General features: G+C 45.4%; 1 protein-coding gene and 1 long non-coding RNA gene across 3 annotated transcripts in view; one reads left to right on the top strand and one right to left on the bottom strand.

The window, feature by feature from the left end:
- The window catches only part of Dapp1 (dual adaptor of phosphotyrosine and 3-phosphoinositides), a 42,215-nt gene extending 21,217 nt beyond the window's left edge, over positions 1-20,998 (top strand). For both annotated transcript variants that reach the window (XM_013505383.1, XM_005406268.2), the window contains 6 exons: positions 2,115-2,245; positions 11,157-11,204; positions 12,435-12,497; positions 13,550-13,635; positions 15,571-15,658; positions 20,183-20,998. In XM_013505383.1, the coding sequence (XP_013360837.1) occupies positions 2,115-2,245; positions 11,157-11,204; positions 12,435-12,497; positions 13,550-13,635; positions 15,571-15,658; positions 20,183-20,251 (485 nt within the window). In that variant the 3' untranslated portion in view covers positions 20,252-20,998. The remainder of the gene's footprint in view (positions 1-2,114; positions 2,246-11,156; positions 11,205-12,434; positions 12,498-13,549; positions 13,636-15,570; positions 15,659-20,182) is intronic.
- On the bottom strand, positions 19,934-23,878 carry LOC106146814. Its single transcript, XR_001231398.1, has 2 exons — positions 23,124-23,878; positions 19,934-20,035 (listed from the first exon to the last, which is right to left on the bottom strand). It is a non-coding gene; the product is annotated as an uncharacterized LOC106146814 (long non-coding RNA).
- Positions 23,879-24,417: the final 539 nt, after the last annotated feature.

Genomic DNA, 24,417 nt, shown 5'->3' with positions numbered 1-24,417 from the left:
AGGCCTGCTCAGAAGGGGCTCTCAGAAAGGGAAGCGTGGTGGCCTGCTGGTGACCTCTGCCACACACCTGTCCCCCAGAGACTGTAGCTATGAGCCTCAAACAAATCAACCTGCACCCGCAGATGTTGTACAGCAAAAGGGCATTAGGGTTGCAGATGGGGAGAAGGCCGGGGTGAGAGGCCTTGGGGAGGACACTAACACACCGCCTAGCCAGAGCCATGGTGCTCACAGCGTTTCTAGGGTAACAGTCAAGGCAAAGCAGGAGAACCAGAGGGAAGTCCCGGCATGGGCTTCAAAGGTGGGAGGAAAGTGCCACATGTCCAAGTGCGGGCTGCCCCCACCAGGACACGCAGAGGAGAGCGGCCCTGCTCACACCCAGTTAGATGAGAGCAGCCCAGGCCAGACTGCAACCTCCAGGGCTGCACGATGCCACAGCAGAGTTGTCCTGAGCCACCAGCTCTGCAGCTGTTTACCCTGAGAGGCAGGAATGTTGGCGCTGCTGGTAATGCCAGCAGGTCTGTCCCCAGGGTCGTCTGAAGGGTCATCTTCATGGTACGTCAGGGAAAACCAGGAGCACTCAGCACTGACTCTGAAGACAAGACTTGGGATTTGAAAGCACCCTTGACTTCTGGGCTGCCCAGAAGGGCTTCGCCCCTCTCCTCCCGCTCAGAGCTGTGTCACTGCTGGTGGCCAAGTGACACCAGAACGTGGCGCCTGGGTCTATTGTAACTTAGCATTTTAGTCCATGTCCTCAGCAGAGCAGTCATTGCTATTTGAAAACGCTCTGTCCCAAGAGGAAATACTAGCTCCCGTTATCTCCTCTCCTCACACTATCTCCTCAAGGCTTCAGCAGCCTGAGAAGGCAGCATCAGGGGGCCCAGGTCTTGGGTGAGCCACAGCCAGCCATTAAGCTCCTCAGTGTGTCTGGGATCTGCCCAGGGCCACTGTCCCTTGGGCTTAGACTCCAAGAGGTGCCTGGTTGGACCCAGCAGCTGCCGTGGCCGCAGAGCTTGCAGAGCCCTGTGCCTCTCAGAGGCCCCCCCTGGTCGGGGGGTTTGGCTAGCAGCAGCCTGCTTCAGGTTCATAGTCATAACCCGGGCCCTGTGCGTTCACGCCACGTAGAGCATCGTGTGCAGATTCATTCACCTAGTGCAAGTCTGTCAGAGACAGGCCTCTGCTCCCTAGGACTTCTCAAACTGCATTTGAGAAGTCCACACTCCCCATGGTCCTCTTGTGCCTCATTCCATTATTCCATTATTCTTCCTTACAACTGAATGCTCCTTGACACAGTTCTGGTTCCCGACCTAGGAGGCACATTTTCCTGAAGAGCAGGTTGCTTACGTTTGCTACTGTTCTTGCCCACATGAACGCCTGGCAGAGCCCTGGGGTGTATGCTGACAGACTGACTGACTGACTGACTGACTGACTGACTGAGTTCTTACTTTTCCACCACATCAAATGCAGCCCTGGACCTGCTGTAGCAAACACTCTCATGAAATAAAAGGCAGGAACTATATCAAGGAGGAAAACCCCTCGTGCTTACTCTTCTTGTAGGCACAGTTTCTAGTTTCTGATTCACTGATGGAGGGGAGGAGCTCCTCCTGGAGATGGATGTGGAGGTGGAGGCCGTGATGGGGAGCTCAGCCCTGCACCCTGTGCTCAGGAGAAAGAGCAAAGCTCCCTTCTGTTTCCTTGGCATGGGGGCAGAGCGTGGGCGGGGGGTGTCCCATGCTGTGAGCCCCACAGGGCTGCGGCTTACTCTCCAGTCCAAGGAAGGAGCACAGGGCCTGGGTCCTCCAGCCCAGGTGCCTCTCCAGGGCCACTGTGCAAGGTCCAGGCCAGGCTGCCTTTGGGTGAAGTGACCCCAGGTGTCCCCGCCCAGGTCCTGTCCTCGGGCTGTGTTCTCTTGATGGCCATGGATCTCACACGGTCATTCAGGTGACTGCATCCAGTTATGCTGCAAGCACAAGGACAAAGGACTTGTCACTGCCCCAGTGTCCGGCTAAGGTTCCACTCCACAAATGCTGGGCATGAAAGAGCAAATGCACAGGGCTGTGAGCCTGCAGCAGCTACCCGTCCCCTTCAGCGCACTGACACCTTCTATCTTCATGCAGGCACCCTGATCGTGCTCAAACACCCCTATCCCAAGGATGTGGAGGAGCCAGCCATCTATGAGTCCGTCCGGGTCCACACGGCGATGCAGACAGGGAGGACAGAGAGCGACCTCATGCCTACTGCGCCCTCCGTAAGTGACTGACACTCTGACCGCAGGCTTTGCCTCTATCCAAGCACAGGGAGAGTTAAAGTCAATTTGTGCACAGGAGAATTCTAGCTTGGGACACAAAACTTAGAGAAGACACAGTGCTCAAAGCTGTGACTTGGGTCTTCTGCTCCAGGGTAAATCAGAAAGATTCAGAGCTTGGGCACAGGCATACACACACACACACACACACACACACACACACACACACACACAAATGCATGCACATGTGTGTGCACACACCACTGTGCTTCCAGGGTAGTATCATCAACCCTTGGAAGCTGGTGTGTCAAGCTCCCTCTCAAGATGGCCTGGTGGCAACATTTGAGCAGAGACTCTGGAAGGGTGGTGTGGATGGGCTGCAGACAGGGACAGTGTGCACCCACCCCGCCTGGGGCTCCTGAGCGTTCAGGTGGGCAGGGCAGTGCAGTGAGGACTACTAGGCCAGGGAAGTGGGCCCTCTGGGAATGGTGTGGGGTGGGCCTCTTGAGTGGCATGCACAAGTGTCTGGCCATCGCTGTGCTTTGGGACACCGCCAGCTTGCTGCCAAAAACAGGGACAGTCAGTCAGGGGCCTCACCCACAGACAGCCCTATCAGCTTGCCTACCAGAAGACTTCCGGTCAGGGGCCACACAGGTTGTCACAGTAGGAGCAGGCCTCAGAATGTGGCGCATAGGCTGCGTCCCTAGCGGTGTTCTGGCTCCCAGAGGGCAACGTTCAAGGGTTGTGTTGGAGGAGAGGAACCCAAATTTTTTGGGAACCTAATTTTTTTTTTGAGTACTGGGGAGCGAACCCAGAGCCTTTACACTGAGCTACACAGTCCACCTTTTAATATTTTATTTTGACATGAGGTCTTGCTAAGGCACTAAGTTGCCTGGGCCACACTTGAACTTGTGATCCTCCTGCTCCAATCTCCCCGAGTGCTGGATTGCAAGCATGCACCACTGTGCCCAGCTGATCCTAATCTTTCATAGTCGATGCCAACCATGTCTGTGCTCTGGTCTGGAGGGAGACATTATTTCTATCTTCTGTGGTTGTTACTCCACACACATGCTTTAAAAGTTGGTCCATAGTTGTGTCTGCATCTTCTAATCTGTTCCAATAGTCTTTAGGTCTATTTTGTTGCGAGTACCATGCTGATTTTATTACAGTAATTTTGTAGCATAATTTCCAGTCAGGGATTGTGATGCCTCCTGACTTGTTTTTGTTGCCCAGGATTGCCCTTGCTATTCTAGGTCTCTTCTGGTTCCATATGAATTTTAGAAGTATTTTCTCTAGATCTGTGAGGTATGCTAATGGTATCGGGATTGCATTAAATCTGTATAACAATTTTGGGAGTATGGCCATTTTCACTATGTTCATTCTTCCTATCCATGAGCAAGGGATATCTTTCCATTTTCTGATATCCTCTTCAGTCTCCTTTTACAGAGTACAGTAATTTTCAATAAGTAAATCTTTTACTTTCTCTTTAGATTGATTCCTAAGTATTTCATTTTTTTGGATGCTATTGTGAAGGGTGTGGTCTCCCCAATTTCTCTCTCAGTAAGTTTGTTGTTTGTGTACAAGAATGCTGTTGATTTTTGAGTACTGACTTTGTATCCAGCCATGCAACTGAATTTAGTTACTAACTCCAGAAGTCTTTTGGTGGAGTTTTTGGGGGTCTTCTATGTAAAGCATCGAACACACTCAGCTACCTTATGTTTGACAAAGGGGTCAAACATGTTCACTGGAAGAAAGATAGCTTCTTTAATAAATGGTGCTGAAAAAACTGGCTCTCTACATACCAAGGACTAAAACTAGACCCATGCCTATCATCATGCACTAAACTAAAGTCAAAGTGACCAAAGATTTAAATATTAAAGCAGAAACACTAAATCTACTGGAAGAGAAAGTAGGTCAAAATCTTGAACACACAGAGGTAGACACAGCCTTCATGAACAAAACACACACTGTACAGAAAACACTTCAAAGAATCAACAACTGGGATCCCATCCTATTAAAAAGCTTTTGTAGTTCAAAAGAAATCACCAATAGAGTGAAAAGACAATCCACAGAATGGGAAAACATTTTAGCTAACTGTCCCTCAGACAAAGGACATATATCTAGAATATAGAAAGAACTGAAAAAGCTCAACCTCCCTCCCAAATTCAAAGACCCAATCCCAAATTGGGCATCTGAGATGACTATGCACTTCTCAGATGAAGAAATATAAATGGCAAATAAATACATGAAAAATGTTCAACATCATTGGTCATTTAGAGATGCAAATTAAAACACTGAGATTTCATCTCATCCCAGTACGAATGGCTACCATCAAAAAAATCAACCAACAGCGAATGCTGGAGGGGCTATGGGGAAAAAGGAACTCTTCTCCACTGTTGATGGCAATGTACAGTGAGTGATCTCTTACCTATCACGGCAGTTACATTCCAGAGGAGCACCCCCCCAATAGGTGAAAATCCACGAAGTAGCGGTGTTATATTTATTTTATTATTTATATGTATTTTAAGGCTTTATAAACCCTTCCCACACTCCTATAAACCCTTGCTCGCCTGCACGCCTGCCTGCACGCCTTTCCGGGGAGACTCTTCTTTCCAAAGCCTCCGCTTCCAGCTGGTACAGTGCCTGGGACACCTGGGTGAATCGGTGTCTCAGCTCCAAGGGCAGGAGGGGAGGACAGGGCAGGTGGGAATAGAAGGCAGGAGCGGGCGGGGGAGCAGGGTGCATAAGACCCAGCCCAGCCGCAGCCAAGCCCAACACCTGGCCTGCACTGCCCGCCTCACCCAGGCCGGCCCGTAGCATGGGCGGAGGCTGGGGCAGCGACGTGCGTCCTAGCCTATATGCAGCGCCCACCCTGTGCGGGTCCCCTCCTCCAGCCAAGTGGCTCTGCTGGGCTCAGGCTGGCAGTAGTGGAATACTTGTATTTCCATTGTGTACAGTTCGTTATTTATCCACTGATAAAATACATACTGCACAGTATTTTATTTCGACAATATTCTTTTAATATGTTTGAATTAACATTTTTATATTTTAAAAAAAATTTTAGGCAAAAATAATTAAAATCATAATGTTGTATAAATACCTATATACTGCAAAATCCTGTGATATAGCAAAAACTCTATGATACAGAATTAGATAAACTTTTTTTAAAAACTCACAATAAATTGAAGCCACAATGAGTGAACCGTAATATAGCGAAGGATGACTCTAGACTGGTGCAACCACTTTGGAAGTCAGTGTGGAGATTCCTCAGTAAACTAGGATTAGAGGTCCCATTCAACCCAGATATTCCCCTTCTGTGTACTTTCTCAAAAGGATTAGAAACATCAGACCACAGCAATATATGTGCACCCATGTTTTTAGCAGCACAATTTGTCATAGCTAAATCTTGGAAACAGCCCATCAAATGAGGAAAGGATAAGAAAAATGTGGTGGTTTTATACAATGGAGTATTACTCAGCTATGAAGAAAGATAAGAGTCGAGGCTGTTATAAGTAAATGAATGCAACTGGAGACCATACTCATAAGCGAAATAAATCTGACCCCCATGTGTAAACACCATATTGTCTCCCTCGTGTAAGAACCTGAAAGAATAAATGAAACTAAAAGGTACAATAGATATTGTGAAAGGGAAAGTTAATGAGGGAAAGAAGAAAAGAAAGAAGGAAGGGAAATATACACACATGACAGCTAAGATAATTGTACTACTAGTTTCTATTGATTTATCGAAAGGAACATTTAATGTTTGTTTGCTCAATCTTGCATACCTATACCTGGTAATGTGAGCAACTACTTTGAAGATAACAATAAGTATACACCAACCATTGTTGATTTTGTATCATCTTGTTTTGAAATTCTGTATCGTTTTTATAGTTTTTGTGTTTTTTAAATTGTCTTTGTTTTAGTTATTTTGTTTTTGTTTTTTTCTCTTTAAAATAAAATAAAAAATAAGAGTGGGTTTGTAACCACAGACATCAGGCTCACTCTGAGACAAAGAAACATGAGAAGCTGTGAAACTTGGCCCCAGAGGCAGAGTGGCGCAGCAGCTAAACGTTCTGCAGCACAGGACAGCCGCGGCTGTGTGAGGAGCCAGGCCACAGGGCTTCCCAGGGTTCCCGGACACGGGTGGGGTCCAGCGTGAGGCCAGGGCCTGAGTGCTCCCCGTGCCATGCAATCTATGGACTGGACAGAGAGTGGGGTGCAGCCCAGCAGTCCCAGCCTCAAGTCCTCCCTCCCCGTGCTGCCTCCAGACCTGCCTGGCGGCAGGGATTCAGTGTGCACGTTTCTCTTCTGCTTTTGTTTTTGTTTTGTTTTTATTTCGAGGCAGGGTTTTACTACGCAGTTCACGCTGGCCTTGAACTCACTATGTGGCCCCCTCGGGCGGCTCCTGGGAGCTCCCGCCTTCATCTCAGGCCGCCCTGGCTCTATGACCCCCGGCCCGACCCGACCCGGAGCGCCCTCTTGCGGCGACCTCCTGGCGTCCTCAGGAACTGGGATGTCCCGTCACTGTGTGGTCACTCACGCTTAGGGACATGTAGGGAAGGAGAGGAAAGAAGGGAGCGACAGCAAGCAAACTGTTCCCTTCTAAACATCTGGAAACGCTGTCGCGGGTTCCCTGGTGTTGATCGCTGTGTAAAGGTTTCTACCTCCAAGGCTCTCAGCACGGGCCATGCACTCCAGACACTAAGGTGTGTGGTGCTGAATTAATAAAAAGGCGATTGTACCCACTTTACACAACGCAGAAGAAGCTCCTAGAGCACAAAAAGGGGTGTCTGTGTGGTTGTGGATGAGAAACTACAAGTGGGTTTGAAGAGCACACTTTGTTTAGGTTTTCAGTGTTGAAGAAGTTCCTTCTCACTGCTGGGTGGTGAGTGGGATGGGGCCCACAGCAGGCTTCGGGACAGCTGGGGACAGAAGCTGCCGAAAGAGGAGGAAGGAAGGGCAAGGACTGGTTGGCACCAGGGCGCATCTCGGGGCGGAAGAAAGGCGCTGCCGGGCTGGGTGTGGTCACAGAAAGAAGAGCAGCAGGTACAGAGGCCAGCGCCTGCCGAGGGCTGCAGGAGGGGCTGGGGACAGGAGAAAGGACTCAGTTTTGAACACGTCGAATGGGAACACCAAGCATTTACACTGGGAGAGATTCAGTGCACTCATCTACTTCAAATTCCCAATGCAGAAATTTTCACATTGAAAATGTGAGCTGTCTTAACTTCCTTTTGTGTATTTGACAGTTTTCTTCTGAAACCATTTCCTTTGCTTGTGGAGCACCTTCCCTGTCCATCTCTGATCTCTGACACAGGCTCAGTGTCTGTTCTTGCACGCTGCCCTGACACGGGGGCATTTCCCAATGTTCTGTCTTTGAAGTGCCCCTCAGTTCCCGTTGTTCTTCCATGTTTGTATGTGTGACGTATAATACACAACAAGCTTCCACCATATGCACAGTGATGTACATAGAATGAGCTCTGTGTTCACTAATGATGCATGGTGAACATTGTCTGTGTTATTACATAGTTTTCTAAAACACCATGAAGCAAATTTCCCAGCAGTCCATTATTTGAACCAATCAATTTACTTAGAAAACCCTCAATTACGTTTTTGCATTCTATTCTTATTTTTTAAAATTTCAATTTTACAGAGTAATAGCATGAAAAACTTCTTTTTCCTGAGCCACCTGAGAGTTGCCGGCCTCCTGCTGTGCTCACTCTGACACTGGGGTCTGTTTTCCTCCAAACCAGAACGTTTTCCAGGCAGCTACACTGTGCTCAGTCAGAAATTAGCCCTGAGCTATTCACGCCTTACCCATAGATCCCTCGGGTTTCACCAGTGTCCCCACGATATCCTTGTTTGAGAAGCAGAAAGCACACTCCCCTCCACAGTTCACACTTCCTGTGCTGCCTCTGGGCCACCTCCCAGGGACCCCACCTTAGTCTCTCCTGACCCCATGCTCTGGCCCTTCCTCAGGTCCAAGATGCTTACTGAGTGGCCTTTCCTCAGCCTTGGCTCATCCGGCAGTAGGTCCTGAGCAGACCTGATGTGGGGCTCAAGAAGCCCAGGTGTCCATCTGGGCCTCTTCTGGTCCTGGTCTGGTTGCAGTTTGTCCCAGGGCGGTGTCTCCCGTGCCAGCCTTCTCCACTGTGGGTCTTGTGCCACAGTGCCACTTCATAAGTGCTTGGAGAAGCTCCAGGAGACTTCATAAGTGTCCTGCTCCTCGTGGACCTTTGCCCACCAGTGTTGGCGCTGATAGAGTTCTCTTCACCGTTTTGGTCCTTACCATGATTGCTGCAAACAGCCTCCGATTCTCCTGTTCCTTTATGTGTATTTATTGTCATCTACAGCAAGGAAAAGCTTGTTATCGTCAACACTGATCCACTCTTTTATTTTTGTACTAGTGGGTTACAACCAGGACTATCATTACTTATTTTGATTCTTCAAAATTTCACAGACTTGGCTGTGCAACATGGCTGCTGTGTCCCTGTGGGCCCTGAATGCTTTGATAATGTCCTTACTTTCCGATGGAACAAGATGCTCTGTGCTTTCTCGTATTTTCCTTTGCCCAATTCTGGAATCATCTATGCTCTTTTTTTCTGCAAAGTGGCACTTTAGACATTAGCACCTGAGACTGTATACTTATTTTTACTGGGATGTCATGTCCCACCCAATTAGTGAACAGGGTCAGAGAAAATATCCATGCAGCTGCATAGGGGCCCATACATATGCCTGTGTTATGCCTGTCTGTCTGTCTACCTATCAATCTACTGATCTACCTATCTATGGACTCATCCACCTTTCTATTTGTCCCTCTGTCCACACCTCCTTGGCTCACAATACCCCTATGCTAGTCCAGTGCCACACGGCTCATTTTGGGTTTCCCTTCCCATTTTTGTGAGGCTCACAGCCTCCATTACCCCATCGCGTGTGCTCCTGGACCGACTGAATGGAGTGGGCTCCAGTTGCTGCTCCTGCCTCGTGCCCCCAGCCTGCTGCCTGCTGCCCAGCTTGGCTCACACCAGCCCCAGGCCCTGCTACCCCAGTACCCTGTCCTTGAGCAGAGCCACCTCCTGCCCCATCCCTGCCACTGCCCTGCTGCCACCACCCCTGTCACTGTCACTGGTGCTGTCCATGCAGATGACCTCTCACACTCCTCACCTCCTTTACTACAAGCTTTCAGCCATGGCAAAGGCAGCAGCAGCCAGGGAGGCTCCAACCTGGGCTCTTACCAATGTTTTTCTTGTTACCAATCATACATACATTTTTAGAAGATGAATCTCAGGGCTGGGGATATAGCTCAGCGGCACAGCAGCTGCCTGGCTAAGTGTGAGGTTGTGAGTTTGATTTCCAGTACCACAAACAAAAGAAGAAGATGAATCTGTATCTAATTATTTCATTTCTTACATCCTGAGATCCTGGATAAAATGAGTGTTCTCTGCTCTTCCCTCTCATAAGCTGCCAGGCATCAGAACCATACAAAATCCCTAACACTAACCTGTAGTGTACTGCCAATGGAGAGCGTTTCTCCTCAGTGAATAATTCTACCAGGGCTTTTGTATTATAAATGCTCTGAATTATTGCTTCTCTATAGACATTAACCTCAGCAATCCAGTGTGATAATGTTGCCATTGTCATTATTTGATACCTAAATTCAATTCTTCAGCATCAGAATAATGAGGCTGATTTGTGATATTGGTCACCAGATCAGCCTTGTTGACATGAGCCTCTGGGAGGTGCCTGACGTTTATACCCAGAGCTCCGTGTGGACAGCTGTGCCACTTCCTGCCCGGATTCTCCATGTGGTGGCACTGGTTCCTCTTTTTACTGGTAGAGAGCATTCACCTCAGGAAGAAACACACTGGAAACTCCCAGGACAAGAACCTAACGTCATCCAAGTCATTTCCCAGTTTTCATTCTTTTTTTTCTTACCAATGTAAGGCATATTATGAGATCATATCAGAATAAAACATCCTACCTGCAATTTGGTCTCTTCAGAAGTTTATGAGATCATGTACCTCTTGACTTAGGCTTCTTATTGCAAGACACTCTCTTCACACAGCCTCCTTGTCCCCAGAGGTCCTGCTGCTGAGATTGTTTAGAAAAACTGGTCACAGCCCTCAAGTCCCCTTGGCTACGTGAGATGTGGATGAATCTGCACTCTGTGTAGAATCTGGATTCTGAGCACATGTGTGCTAGGAAGGGCAGGGGCTGCTCCTTCTGAGGACCCGCTGGAAACACGCAGAGCATGTTGCCCAGTGCAGCTCTGGGACACCCCAAGGTCACAGAATCCTTTCCATTCCCTGAATCCAGCTTTCCAAACACAGAGCACCCTGGTGTCTGCGGGGCAGGAGGCTCAGGCCCCGGCAGTACCAATCCTGAGATACCCAGGTCCCTGGGCACAGCCTGTCCAGTCTCTCTCTAGGGGACGTATGACACTCGATGTTCTGTCAGGGTGGTGTAATTCATGACTGGGCTGCGTTAAGGTGCAGTGACAAGAACGCATCTACATGTCTTCACAATAGCTTTTTCCAAAACTCTCTGCCTGTGGTTTGTTGGGTCGAGGATGCAGGGCTGTGGACAGGCGGCTGAGATGTGTTGGCCTGGACATTTGTGACATGGCTGCATCTGTCCAGCTGCCGCTCACACACAGAACTTTCACAAACACAGACTTAGAAGGGTGGCATGGTCCACTGTCTGTAGGCCGCTCGCTGTGGTCAGCAGGGAGCCCTTTGGTCAAGGCCATCAGTGCAGAAGGACAGCCGAGGACCCATGGACAGGGCCAGGTGAAGAACAGAGCCGACCCTGGAAAAGTTGAGGCCCCCTTGCTGTCCCTTTTAAAGTAGGATGAGAGCAGGCAGGCAGGTGTTGTGCTGTGACTCTGCTGGACTCACGGGGCTTCTTTCTCTTGCAGCTGGGCACCAAGGAGGGCTACCTCACCAAGCAGGGCGGCCTGGTCAAGGTGAGCAGTGAGCATTTCTCCACAGCCGGAGAAGCAGTTCTTTGTTCTCCAGTGGACGGTGTTTTTGTTAAAAGCCTTGCTGCCAACTCATTTCGACCCACTCAGAAAATGTGTTTATTTCAAGAGTCGCTTTTATGATGCTTCGTCAGAACCCGGGAAAGCAGTGTGACTGAATCTTGGGCAGAGCTCTGCAGGCGCTGGCAGCAGTAAGAACATGTGTGCAGTTAGGGAAGGCTGAAGCCCAGGGCAGCGAGTCTGCCTGAGAGCCGTCTGTGCTGTGCTTTTTCCCTTTTAAACAAAGAGGTCAGGATTGTGTAAAAGGTTTGCTTACAGGTCAGCTGGGAACATCCTTGATGCTAATAAGATGAAGCTATAATATCCTGAGGAAAACATGCTGTGGGATTTTGCAAGCCGAGTGTGTTCAGCCACCCCTCTCCCCAGCTGTCCCCGGGGCTCCATCTCCGCGGCTGTGACACCTCCCAGCTGTCCATGCCTTGCTGTGCCTGGGCCAGTGTGCTCGCCACCCTTGAGTCCCAGCTAGATCAGGTATCCCAGTTCCCACCACACTGGGTGCTCCCAGGGCAGGCAGCACTCACTTTCACAGCGGATTTGAGCTCAGATCCCCAACACCCCTCACACTGGTACACTGCCCCAGGGTAGATCAGGCTCTGCTGGCACCGAGAAGGTGACACAGGCAACTGTTTGTGCCATGCACCGTGGGGTCTCTGGCAAGGGTTAGAAGACAGTGTGCTTGGATGTATTTGTAAGACAAAAGTAATATTTGGTATTGTTATGTGAGGACCAGCTATAACGTAAATGTAAATATAAATAAACAATAAATGTACTTCCAAGAATGTATATAAATAAATATATAAAAACATATTTCCAAGTAGAGTTTGTAGCTCCCAGTAGGTGCTCAGAAGTGACGTCTATTTTTATTATAGAGCTAGCAAAGTAGAAATTATAGTAATTTGTTATAAATCATCTTGAATTTTTATGATAGACTGTATCTTTTTATTTGTTTAAATGAGCTAATTAACAGTATTTCTGTTACCATTATAAACTTAATGTATGGAATCATTTTAAATTTTGTACATATCTTGAAATTTGAAAAGAAATATTTTCTGACTTATTTTGTCTAATCTTTTACATACTTCCAAAACAAATCACCTCGTTCAAATACTGTGTTCTTGTATTCATAACCTGTGTGTTTTAATGTTTTTTTCTCAGACCTGGAAAACAAGATGGTTCACTCTGCACAGAAACGAACTGAAATACTTCAAAGATCAGATGGTGAGGAATGTGATTCTGCATTTTCACCTTAAAATCAGCTCTCTAGATGAAAGGAGCATCTGTTTTTTAAAAAAAAATTTAAAATTTTTTATTAGCATATGTTTGCAGTACATAATGAGCGGGTTGGTGTGTATACATAACACATCTCAGTTCTTTTTCTCTCCCTTCTCTTGCCCATCCCCCTCCCTCCATCTCTCGGTCGCCTCCCCATTTATAAATGATTGATCTCCCTGTTTCCTGTTACCTATATTTTATTTTGCTCTTTATTCATACTTTGGAGTTCTCATAGAAATCATGCAATATTTAACCTTCTGTATCTGATTTATTTCACTTAACATTGAGGTCTCAAGCTGCATCCATTTTCCTACAAATGACTCAAGTTTATCGCTCTTTATGGCTGAGTAGTACTCCATTGTGTATACATATCACATTTTCTTACAGGCCACATCTGCCTTTAAAATTGGACTTTCCTTATGTCCCCTTGAAACAATATATTACTGGAGATATGAGTTTCTAATTCTTAATATGAGCAGAATTCATTTTCTAAAATGAGATGTATCTCCCTGAAGCTCACTAAACTGCACCTCTCCAGGACTCCTAATTCCTTCTGTTTAGGGGAATTCATTTTCTTTTACCATAATGTATTAACTATCTTTCTGTAGCAATTCCCCCCTTTCTTAAAAATATATCTATCACCCATGCCTGTTTTACTATGCCAACATAAAGTATTTTATTTCTTATCACTTTCCTTATACAAAATCTCTGAGAAGGTAAAAGCTGGAATAGGTAAGAGAAAAGGACACCTTCCCATGTGTTACGTCCACCTCCATCCCATGTGACCTGATGAAGGCAATGTCCCAGTGCTCGGTGTCCTGAAGGCTGATTCCCACAGCTGCAGTTGTGACCTCCCTTACTAAGCTTTTCCAGTTCCAGGCCTCCAACTGATGGAAGAGTGACAGTTTCACATAGTGGAAGACTTGTCGGGGCACAGATGACAGATGGATTTATATGTTCCTTTTAGGATGACATAGGTTGCTTTTTTCCTCTTTCAGTCACCAGAACCAATTCGGATCCTAGACCTCACAGAATGTTCTGCCGTCCAATTTGATTATTCGCAGGAAAGGGTAAACTGTTTTTGGTAAGTTGACTTTGTAAAAGAAATGCTTTTAAAACCTTGCCATCTACTTTTTTTGGCTCAGGCTAAAGCTGCATGTCTTAGTGTCTACACATGCACGATCTGAGGGACGTGGACTTCACTGCTGCACAGGGCCAGCATGTTAGTGGTGCTTCAGTGGCATGTGACACAGGAAGGTGGGGCTGGAGTCAGGCTGCACACCGCACGAGCAGGACACACACTCCGCCATTTACAGAGAGCTTTATCTCTCTGAGCCCCTCCCCATTTTAGTTATAAGTTTTTTACTCCAATCATGGCTGATTTATATTGCTACAATTTCTGGCAGATGGCACGAAAGGGCTTTGTTCAAACATTATCAGTACACTGTGAAACCCTTCTGACTGGGAGAAGTGAAGTGTTTTGGGAAAGCCGTGACAAATTTCCCAAGTGTTACTTTAGTCTATCAGGTGTAGACAAGTTGGAAGACAAATACTCCTCACTTAGGTGCTCCCGTGTGTTGCCATATTTTGTCTTTATGGCTCCCCGTTGCTTTCTCATTGAGTGAAAGTGGGTTGCGAACATCATGTCTATCTGAGTCTTTCCTAATGTCAGCATTAGCTGTAGAACAAGGTGTCATTACTACACCTGAGGAAATCTGCATTAGTTCTCTATCAGCCAACACAGTATCCTCTTGACACTCGCATGGAGGTGCCTTGTGAGCTGCAGACTTTCATCTTTCTCACAGGACAGGGAGCCCAGAGCCAGGGGCTCCCTGCCAGGGCCACCCAACATCTCCCCTCCTGGCTGCTCAGGTCCAAGTGGCTGCTCCTCTCCCAGCTCAGGCCCTGGGTGTCCACAGGCATGAAGACGTAGGGAAGGTGCTGGACAAGCCCGTTCCTTGTCAGGAAAGCCAGTGTTTCCTGGAGCCCCTATGGATTTTCCGTGTCCTGCTGGCCACGACTGACAGTGCTGTCCCCAGGAGCAAAGAGGATGGGACAGTGGTAGTGGCTTAGCCACTTCATGGCTCTTGCCTGGGATTCTGTTAACACGAAAGGGAGATTTACCTGTGTTAATAGACAGCGAACAGTGTCTCCCAGGAGCTCCTGGTGGCAACCCCTGCAGAAACTGCAGCGTGGGGCACGCCAGCTCTCTTCACTACCTGCTTGGGCTCCTCGCCCTTGTGCCTCTAACTCGAGGTTTCACCTCCCCAACACAGGACTTCTGCTTCTCTATCCAACATTGACTGGGGCCAACAAATGTGCTGCTTAGGCTTTAGGATAACAGAAAACCTTCTGAACTTCAGAGTTTTAGTTAAGGGATTTTTTTCAGGAAAGGAAAAAAACTTAGTGTTTTGCATCAGAACTGTAAGCACAGAAAAATGTTCAGGACATGAGCTGTTTCTGACCTCATCATTCATGACTTTGACCTGTAATCAGAGATCAGGTGACATGGTACTAAGAACCTTCACTCCAGTAGGAAAGTTCATTTTCTTTCCATGGCCAGAAATGTGCCAAGTAATAGCTGAGGAGCTTTATTGTCTCGGTTAGTGTCTGCCTGCATCCACAGAAGGCACACTTGTCCTCAAGGAAGCAAACACAAGTGAGTTCTTTCAGAAAACTTTCTTCTCTTCTTGTGTAGTCTTTGAAACATAGCTCAAGTTCTGAGTTGAGTTCAGCTGAGTGAACATGTAAGTGTTGTCCTCAGCCTAAGACATATTCATAAAGAACACAGGAGGTTCCTGTACAGGTTCTTTTCTTCCCAAAATCTCACTACAGAATATAAATCTTGCTTATAGTAACATGAGTCTTGATTTCCTAGACATTTCTACAGTTTACTGTATATGCCAGTTCTTCAAGTTACTACTTACCCGTAGACTTCTTAAATGTTTCTCCCTTGGGACACTCTAACTAGTGTTCCATTCATCTGGAGCATCTTACATTCTTTCTCTTGTCTTGTCAGCTTAGTATTTCCATTCAGGACTTTTTATCTCTGTGCGAAGACAGGAGTAGAAGCTGATGAATGGATCAAGATATTGCGATGGAAATTGGTGAGTCATGTCTTCAAATGTCTGGTCTTGAGAAATAACATGCTGATAGTCTGACATATTTCTGGGGAGTTAGACCACTTTGGAGAGTAGTCTATTCATTCTTTTGGGACATGAAGAGGGTTGGAGACAGTATTGTAAAAAGACAGAATGGCTGGGTGTTTAGCTCCCAGCCTCTGGCCCAAGCACCTGCCAGTCCTCCTTGAAGGTGTACAGGTTGGTTCACATTGTCTGGAGTGGGGACTGGGGCCAGAACGCACCACAGATGAAAACAGACAGATTCCTTCAGTTGAAAGCCTTTAAACTGTTAGGGAAGAATGTTTGCCAGGAGAACTCAGCTTATTTTCCAGAGCAAGCAGCACTTTGTACGACTCAAAGGCCCAGGTGGTTGATTTGCTCTGCTTTTTGTGATCTGACAGGAGGAATGCACAGTGTTTATATCTCTTTACCACCTCAAATACTTTTTGGATGTGTTTGAAAGTTAGTTGCTAGGCAAGAATTTGTCCCTAATGGTTACTAAAATCTATAAATACCATATATTAGTTGATTTCTATTGCTATAACAAAACACCTGAGGCAGGCTGCTTATGAAGAAAAGAAGTTTATCTAGTTGCTGCAAGGTTCAACTGCATAGCGGCAGTGCTAGCCTAGGTCTGGTGAGGACCTCATGGTGGGAAAAGGACGCTCAAGATGGACAAGTCACATTCTCAAGCCAGAATTCAGACAGCAAATCAGCCAGTCAGGCTTAAGATTTCAACATACTTTCTTGAGTGTGCACTCTGGGAAACCAGCATCCCTTCTGGGTCAGCACCTCATCACCAAAGGACCTCCAGCAAACAACCTCTGAAATCACCTGCCAATACCCCACCTGGGGACCAGGCTTCATCTGTGGATCCTGAGGATGACAGTCAAACACATCCAAACATGGCTGGGCACTGTGAAACCCTTGATGTTTTCAAAAGCAAAACATCTTTTTCTTAGTTTTTTTTTTTGGTGAAATTATCTGATATATAGGTACTTCCTCAAAATGGAGACTCTTAGGTCTGGGGACGACGCTCAGTGGTAGGGGGTCTTGGGTTCCATCTGCAACACACTCTTCCTCCTCAAAGAAAGAAAGGAAGCTCTGAATTTTGTTGAATATTCCTTTCTAGATACTGAGACCTTTGTTCTCAGTCATCTTTTCAGTTTGAAATGCAAATTAATATACCACTTATTCTGAGAGGGTTCCAATGTATTTGACGTTCAGGGAGGACATACTTTCCCATATGAAACCTTGCTAGATATGATTCTCATTTTCTGTTTTATAATTAAATAACACATACACAGAAAAATTAAAGTAAAAAGAAATTAAATGTACACACTTATAGATTCCTCATACAAATAATATTTAAAAACAAAATTCAGAGTGGATCAACAGCATGTCAGTCTCTCCAGGACATGGAATCTACATACCTGGAAAATAGCTTAGCAAAGAGAAAAAGAACAGCTCCAGAAATCATGAAAGAATTGACAGGAAAAGTAGAAATCACAGAGCAACTGAAGAAACTGAAGACAACACATGACAAAGAGCAAAACAGTTTGGAATGCTAACTCCAGCTCTTAGAGAGGAGGTGCTGTCTCTGTAAACACAAGCCCCAGAAGCAGCTCAGACACTTCGAAGACCCTCAAAAAATACGCTGTGGGGACTGAAAAGCAGTGCAAACACCCAAACATAAGAACACATCAAGGGAGACAGAGTCTAACTAAAAGGACAGAGTTTCTTTACCCTAACTGATCTTCAACCTGCAGCCCCAAAACAATAGACATATGAGAAAGCAAGGCAATAAGATGCTCCGAAGCAGCCCCCTCCAAAGCTGATCTTGCAGACACTGAAGTGGAAGTTACAGGCAAAAAATGCAAAAGACAAATAGAATGTTTGAAGAACTCAAAGAGGAAGCACATAAGCAACTTTAAAAGATATGAGCTTGAACGTTTTATTTAACAGAGAAAAGATTTTACTAATAAAATGTTCCATGAGTTTAAAGAAACAAACTACATGAGTTAGACAAAACAAAATAAAATAAGAATGACCATGTGGTAGAGAATTAGAAATTATGAAAAGCAAGCAGAAATACATGGTATGAAAAAGTCAATGGAAAGCATGACTAGCAGATTCAGCCAATATAAAGACAGAATGTCAGAAATTAAAGACAAAGTGGATGCAGTAGATCATAAACTCAGTCATACCCTAAAAATGATGTCACCATGCAAGCTGGATCCAATAGCTGTTAGATAACTCAAAAAAAAAAATCAGAATTATACAAAAAAGGAAAAATTAAAAGATGACTCTAAAGGTACAAAATAATTTATTCACTAAAATCATAGCAGAAAATTTCCCAAATCTAAGGAAACAACTCAATATTCAAGTACAACAAGCATATGGAACCCGAAACAGCCATGACCAGAAAAGAACCTCTCCATAATACATCATACAAAAAATTCCACAAATTCAACAAAAGGAGAATATATTGAAAGCTGTTAGAGAAGCAGCAAGTTACTCATAAAGGTGAGCTCACAGAATTACAGTGGATTTCTCAGTACAAATCTTAAAGGCCAGGAGAGATTGAAGCAAAGTTTTGAAAGCCCTAGAAGAACATAACTGTCAACCAAGATTTCTATATCCTACAAAATGAACCTTCAAAACTGACAAAGTAAAGACTTCCCATAACAAAAAAGTCCTAAAGAAATACATGACCACTAAACCAGCCCTACAGAAAATACTCAAGGGAATCCTAAACAGAAACAGAGAGGCCAGGAGGACCAAAGAGCCCAGAGGAAAGTATACATCTAGCTGGGAGAACAATTCAACAAAAATAAATAAGTAAGGGAATCAGCACTAGTACAATAATGCAATGAGAAGATTCAGAAAATACCTTATAATAATAACTGTCAATGTCAATAGCCTGAACTCCCTAATCTAAAGACACATACTGTCAAATTTGATTGAAAAACAAAATACAACCCTATACTGCCTGCAAGAGACATCTCATTCAAAAGAAAGTTCAGAGACTAAAAGTGAAAAGATAGAAAATGATACTCTATACAACTGGAACCTGAAAGTAAGCAAGAATATCTATCTTATTCTTAGGCACAGCAAATTTCAAGCCAAAAATGGTCAGAAGAGATGAAGATGGTCATTCCATACTGAAAAAATGAGTAATTCAATAGGAAGAGATAACAATTATAAATAACTACATATAGAATGTTGGCACAGTAAACTCCATAAAACAAAAATTACAGGACATAAAAGGAGAGATAGATACAAATATAGTCATAGTGGGTGGCTTCAACATACCACTCTCAATCAGGTCAACCAGACAAACAACAAATATTGGAGTTAAACCGCACCAGGGAATAAATGGACATATCTACAGAAGTGTTTCACCCAACAATATTGGAATACACATTTTTCTCAGCATCCACAGAACTTTTTCCAAAATAGACTTTGTCTTAGGCCATATATGGCTTAAACAAATATATATGCTTAAATAAATATGAAAGAATTGAAATAATCCCCTGCATGCTATTGGATCATAGTGGAATGAAATTAGAAAGCAAAAGCAAAATAAACCACAGAAATTATACAAACACATGGAGACTAAACAGCACATTATGAATAATCAATAGATCACAGACGAAGTCAGGGAAGAGATTAAAAAATTCCTAGAATCAAATGACAGTGGAAGCACAACATGCCAAAACCTATAGGACACAGTGAAAGCAGCTCTTAGAGGGAAGTTTATAGCTATGAATGCACACATTAAAATAATTGGGCAATCTCAAATAAATAGTCTAATGAGCCATCTCAAGGTCCTAAAAAACAAGAGCAATCTAATTCTGAAATTAAGGAAAGAAATTGTAAAGATCAGAGCAGTGAATGGATACTTCTCAGAAAAAGTACAAATGGGCAGTATATGAAAAAATATTCAACCTCTGGCCAGTCAAGAAATGCAAATTAAAACAACACTGAGATTCTATCTTACTCCAGAAAGAATGGCAATCATCAAGAAACAGGGAGGGAGACCTCTTGCAGACGGGAAAGGGATCTAGGGAAGAAGGGAGAGGAGGGAATGGGAGAAGGGGAAGAACACAGGACAAACACGTGACATGTACATGTACCAGCTCCCCATGATGAATGCAAACATGTACTAATAAGAAATTGGCTGAAAAAAAAAATATTCAGGTGTTCTTTGCCTGCTTATTTCACTTAATATATTACAAACAATTTTCCACATCAATATGTGTCTACCTTTTGATTTATTGAAGAGTATTAAATTTTATGGTTTACTGTATTAGATCAGTTCCCCAATTGCACGTGTTGGAAACCCCTTTATGACGTCTCCTGAGAAAAATACAAAAATCAGATTAGAACTGGGGGTGATAATTAGCTTATAGTTGCATGGCTTCCTTACTAATCAGTGGATATTATTTAATATTTCAGAGTTCAGTCTCTTAAATCACTAACAGATGCACATGTGTTTTATTACAGTCACAAATAAGGAGACAGCTCAACCAGGGAGATGGCACTATCCGATCCCGGTCATTCATCTTTCAGTAGGCCTTTCTGCCAAAGAGCACCGATCCGCGAGCAGGGTGAGGTGCTGCCTGCCTGACACGGATCCCTGGCAGGCTTAGGCAACAGCCGAGGGGAGCAGCTGCGGCCTGGGACCCATGTTGTGTGGCTGCAGACCCATGGAACCCCACTTCCTCCATAACACCACCGCTGCTGCTGCTGCTGCTGCCCCCGCCCGGGTCTGCTGGCTCAGGACACACAGGGAAAGGACAGCATCCCCAAGGCATCCCAGGCCGCAGACACTGTCATCCGGGCCCCCTTCTGAATTGCCTGGTCAAGTTCCCAGCCTCCAGCTGTGCTGTGATCACAAGGTTCCAGGAGACTTAGGACAGATACTCCTCACAATGCAAATCCAGTAGCAAGCATGGCAGACTTGAAGGAGGGGTCATGAGTTGCTTTTTCTTTATACAAAAGTTTCCAAAACCAAAAATGTAAAATGTTTGCCATGATTATTTCTCCTTTTAAAAGTCTTAGAGATTTAGTGGTCCTTTTCTTCTAATAAAACTATCAAGGAATGTCCTATGGGTAAGACAACAAAGGGAAATGAAGGTGCAATCTTTAAAACATCTCTTGTAACCATTTTGGGGGAAATGTCTGAAAAAGAAAATATAAGGAGGAAGGGTAATAAAAAGTAACTTGTAGTTTAACAATAGTAACTACAGGGGCTGGGGATTTAGCTCAGCGGCAAAAGCGCCTGCCTGGCAAGCGCAAGGTCGTGAGTTCGGTTCCTGGTACCGGAGAAAAACCAGAAAAAAAAAAAAAAAAAAAAAAAAAAAAAACAATAGTAACTACAACTATTACTGTTGTAACTATATCATAGGGCATCTGTAAGCACTAAGGCACCTTTAGCAGACATTTCTGCAGCTGTGCTGAAGGATACTTCTCCAAGAGCGTGTTCTAACAATCCCACCCGTAGAAGGAGCTGTGCAGGATTCACCCTCTAAGCACTCTGCACCTTATTAAAGAACGGCTTATATTGCCACTCAGGGAGTAACACTAAATCCCCATGTCATATATAATGTCAAAGTGCAGCTTCACACTGAAACAAGAGGAATGAAACAGTAATGAGATACAGGTATCCAGAGGACATCCACAGGTCCTTGCTCCTTCTGTTATCTTTATTAACACTGCTCGCTGAGATAGACGCTTGAAGGGGAACAGAAATAGCTGAAGAACCAGAAAATGAGCATGGTGCAAAGCTGTAGCGCTGTGCTTGTGGTCCAAAGGGGCATCTTGTTATGTGAGTCCTGGCTGGACAGACATCGGAGGTTGAGGTTACAGCACATTTAATAAGCTTTGTGTCTGTCTTACACAGGATAAGGTCAATCTCAAGTGAAAATGTGCTGCGTCAGGCTTGCAGTCAGAAGTCGCCACTGTGCCCTCACTAAAGTGTGTGGTTTGGTTTTCTTAGAAACAAGGGTGTTTCTCTGTGTATGTAATACTGCTTTAACTTTTTGCAAAACATGTTTATTTATAGTCTTTGGTTTTGTTATTAAAAAGAATATGACTTTGCTGTGTATTATTTTGTTATTAAAATGTGTTTCAGAATTTGTGACTTAGGGGAAATACAACTACAATGATGCGTCAGCCCAGTGAAGAGCCGGGCCATGCAGGGGTGGAAGATGATGGACACTCAGGCAGTGCAGGGTGCGACAGGAGGCAGGGCAGGTGTGAGGTGGTGATGGGGCCTTGCTCAAAACAGAGCTGCAGGCTGCTGGAGGCTACAGCTAACACACACTGTTCCCCAGGGTCCCTAGGACCAGCCGAGCTCCACCTGCACCCCAAGGGATGGGGCCTGGGCACGGTCCTCATCTACTGCAGGGGATGCTGCACCAGGGCTGAAGGGAGCTGGAGGCTCTGCCAGGCCTCTGCAGGGGTAGGTGCTGTCCACAGAGCCTCAGTGCCTAGGGAAGTGGAGTCAGGTTGAGTACAGCTTCCTCAGCGGCCGTGGCCACACAAGGGGGCTCTGCCTTCCTGACCTCTCCTGCGTGCTGTCCCTGTCCCATGCTCTCCCGGAGCTATTTCAGAGCTGCAGCCCCAGCTAGGGACTCAGTGTAGGACCCCTGTGCTCAGTGGGCATGGGGGCCTGGCTGTGACTTTGTGCAGTTTCTAAAACCATCAGTGGTGATCAGATGCACTTTCTTAAAAATAACTGATCTAGCAGGGCAGGGTGGCACATGCTTGTAATCCCTGCACTCGGGAGGCTGAAGCAGGAGGATCACTGTGAATTCGAGACCAGCCTGGGCTACAAAGTGAGCTCAAAGCTAGCCTGAACTGCAAAGCGAGACCCTGTCTCAAAAAGACAAAAAAAAAAAAATCTTACAGATTGAGATTTCGAAAAATTCCATTTTGAGATGATTAGAAAAATGAAATTGAAAATATAGTATCATGCTGGGTATGGTGGCATAGGCCTATCATCCCAGGTGCTCAGGAGGCTGAGGTAGGCGGACCAGGAGTTTGAGGGCAGCCTGGAGAATTTAGGAAGAGTGTCTCACACACAGTGGATTGTTATTCTCTACTTTGTTATAAAATTTTTTTTATAAAATGAAAAATGTGAAAAAAATTAAGAGGGCTGAGGATGGGGCTCAATGGTCCAGCACCCTAGGTTTGACCCTCAGAACAGCAAAAAAACTACAACCCCAATTTTTTATCAGATTCAAGTTATATCAAACTGGTATAAGTTTACTGATTGATTGAGACAGGGCTTCACCACATAGTTTAGGCCGCCCTGGAACTTGTTAAGTTGCCCAAGCTGAACTGGTGATGCTCCTGCCTCAGCCTCCAGAGCGCTGGGATTATAGGCGTGCACCTCCACGCCTGGCTGGAATGCTGTCAGTTTCTAGGCACTAACTCCTACCTTCTGTGAGTATCCTGTTAACATGCTGCATGCAGAAGGGCCCAGTTTGTGGGCCACACACCAGGTACAACAGATTCAACTGATTCTCGGGTAGAAGGATCAGGAAGCCTTTCCAGAAGAGATGCATCTGAGGGAAAGGCAGGTGTGGTCAGCGATGTGGACATCATCTAGAAATCCAGAAGCCATTCTTATTTCCAATAAAAACTCTTTCAGTTTTCGATTTCATTCCTTGACTTGGTTGAGAATGACCACGAGCTCGGTTTGTCTAACATCACTGGAGGTCACACTGAGGTCTGAGATTAACTGAGCGTACAGGCCGTCAAAGATGCAGACTTAGAGAAACACCTTACACTGATGACTCGAGCTAAAGCTGCTTATGTCAAACTCCAAATGGTCATGCAGATAGAGCCAACAATGAACATGGCAAAATCCTTTTATCAAGATCCACTAGACTGACTCTCTGAAGAGTCCACATGTAACTACTAAACCCCAACACGACTTCTATCCAAGCCCCTTACATTAACTCTCTGGAAAAAGCCCTCTGGACTGCTGTTTCCTATACCAACCCTTCTTAGCTTGAAGTTAGATCCAATCTTCACTCCTCCCAAAGGCAATAAGGGCTACTTCTTGGGGAGTGGGAGAAATTAAAGAGTTAAGCTTATGAATAAGGCACCCAGCAACAGAGGGCCTGCAAGAGTTGGGTAATGGGGCTGGGGATTTAGCTCAGCAGCGCAGCACCTGCCTGGCAAGCTCAAGTCGTGAGTTCGATTCCCGGTACTGGAAAAAAACAAAAAAACAAACAAACAAAAAAAGAGTTGGGTAATTAGCAATATTGACAAGAATTAAAATAAAGACAGGCAGTGAATTGGGGCTTTGGATCAAGGATAGATTTCCTCAGGCAACATGGAACACTACCCACTACTTACTACAGGGAGTTGCAGCCATGCCCTACTATACTCCAGCATCTGTGAACTTGAAATGCAAAATAACCAGTTTTTCTCTAAAACCCATTGCCTTTAAACCTTACATGCCTAGGAACTTGGTTAAAGAGCCTGAGTTCCTACTGGCCATTTTAAAGACACCGAGCGCCATGGCATAGGTGGCTCTAAACAGCTGAACAATTCCTGCGCTGTCTATAGTTAGCTCTGACTAAGGGGCCTTGTGGTCACCAACTCAGCCCCTCCTGGAAAGCTGGGAGCTCTTCCTATTCCCAAGAAAAACTTCAAAAAATAAAAATGCTAGAACTGCTAGACCAAAGGTCACGTGTATAAGAAAGCTTGATAGTGACTGACTT

Source organism: Chinchilla lanigera, unplaced genomic scaffold (genome assembly GCF_000276665.1).
Source record: "Chinchilla lanigera isolate Chin_1 unplaced genomic scaffold, ChiLan1.0 scaffold00095, whole genome shotgun sequence".
Lineage (NCBI taxonomy): Eukaryota > Metazoa > Chordata > Mammalia > Rodentia > Chinchillidae > Chinchilla > Chinchilla lanigera.
Note: the sequence above shows the minus strand (reverse complement) of the source record. Positions and strands in the feature narration are given on the sequence as shown.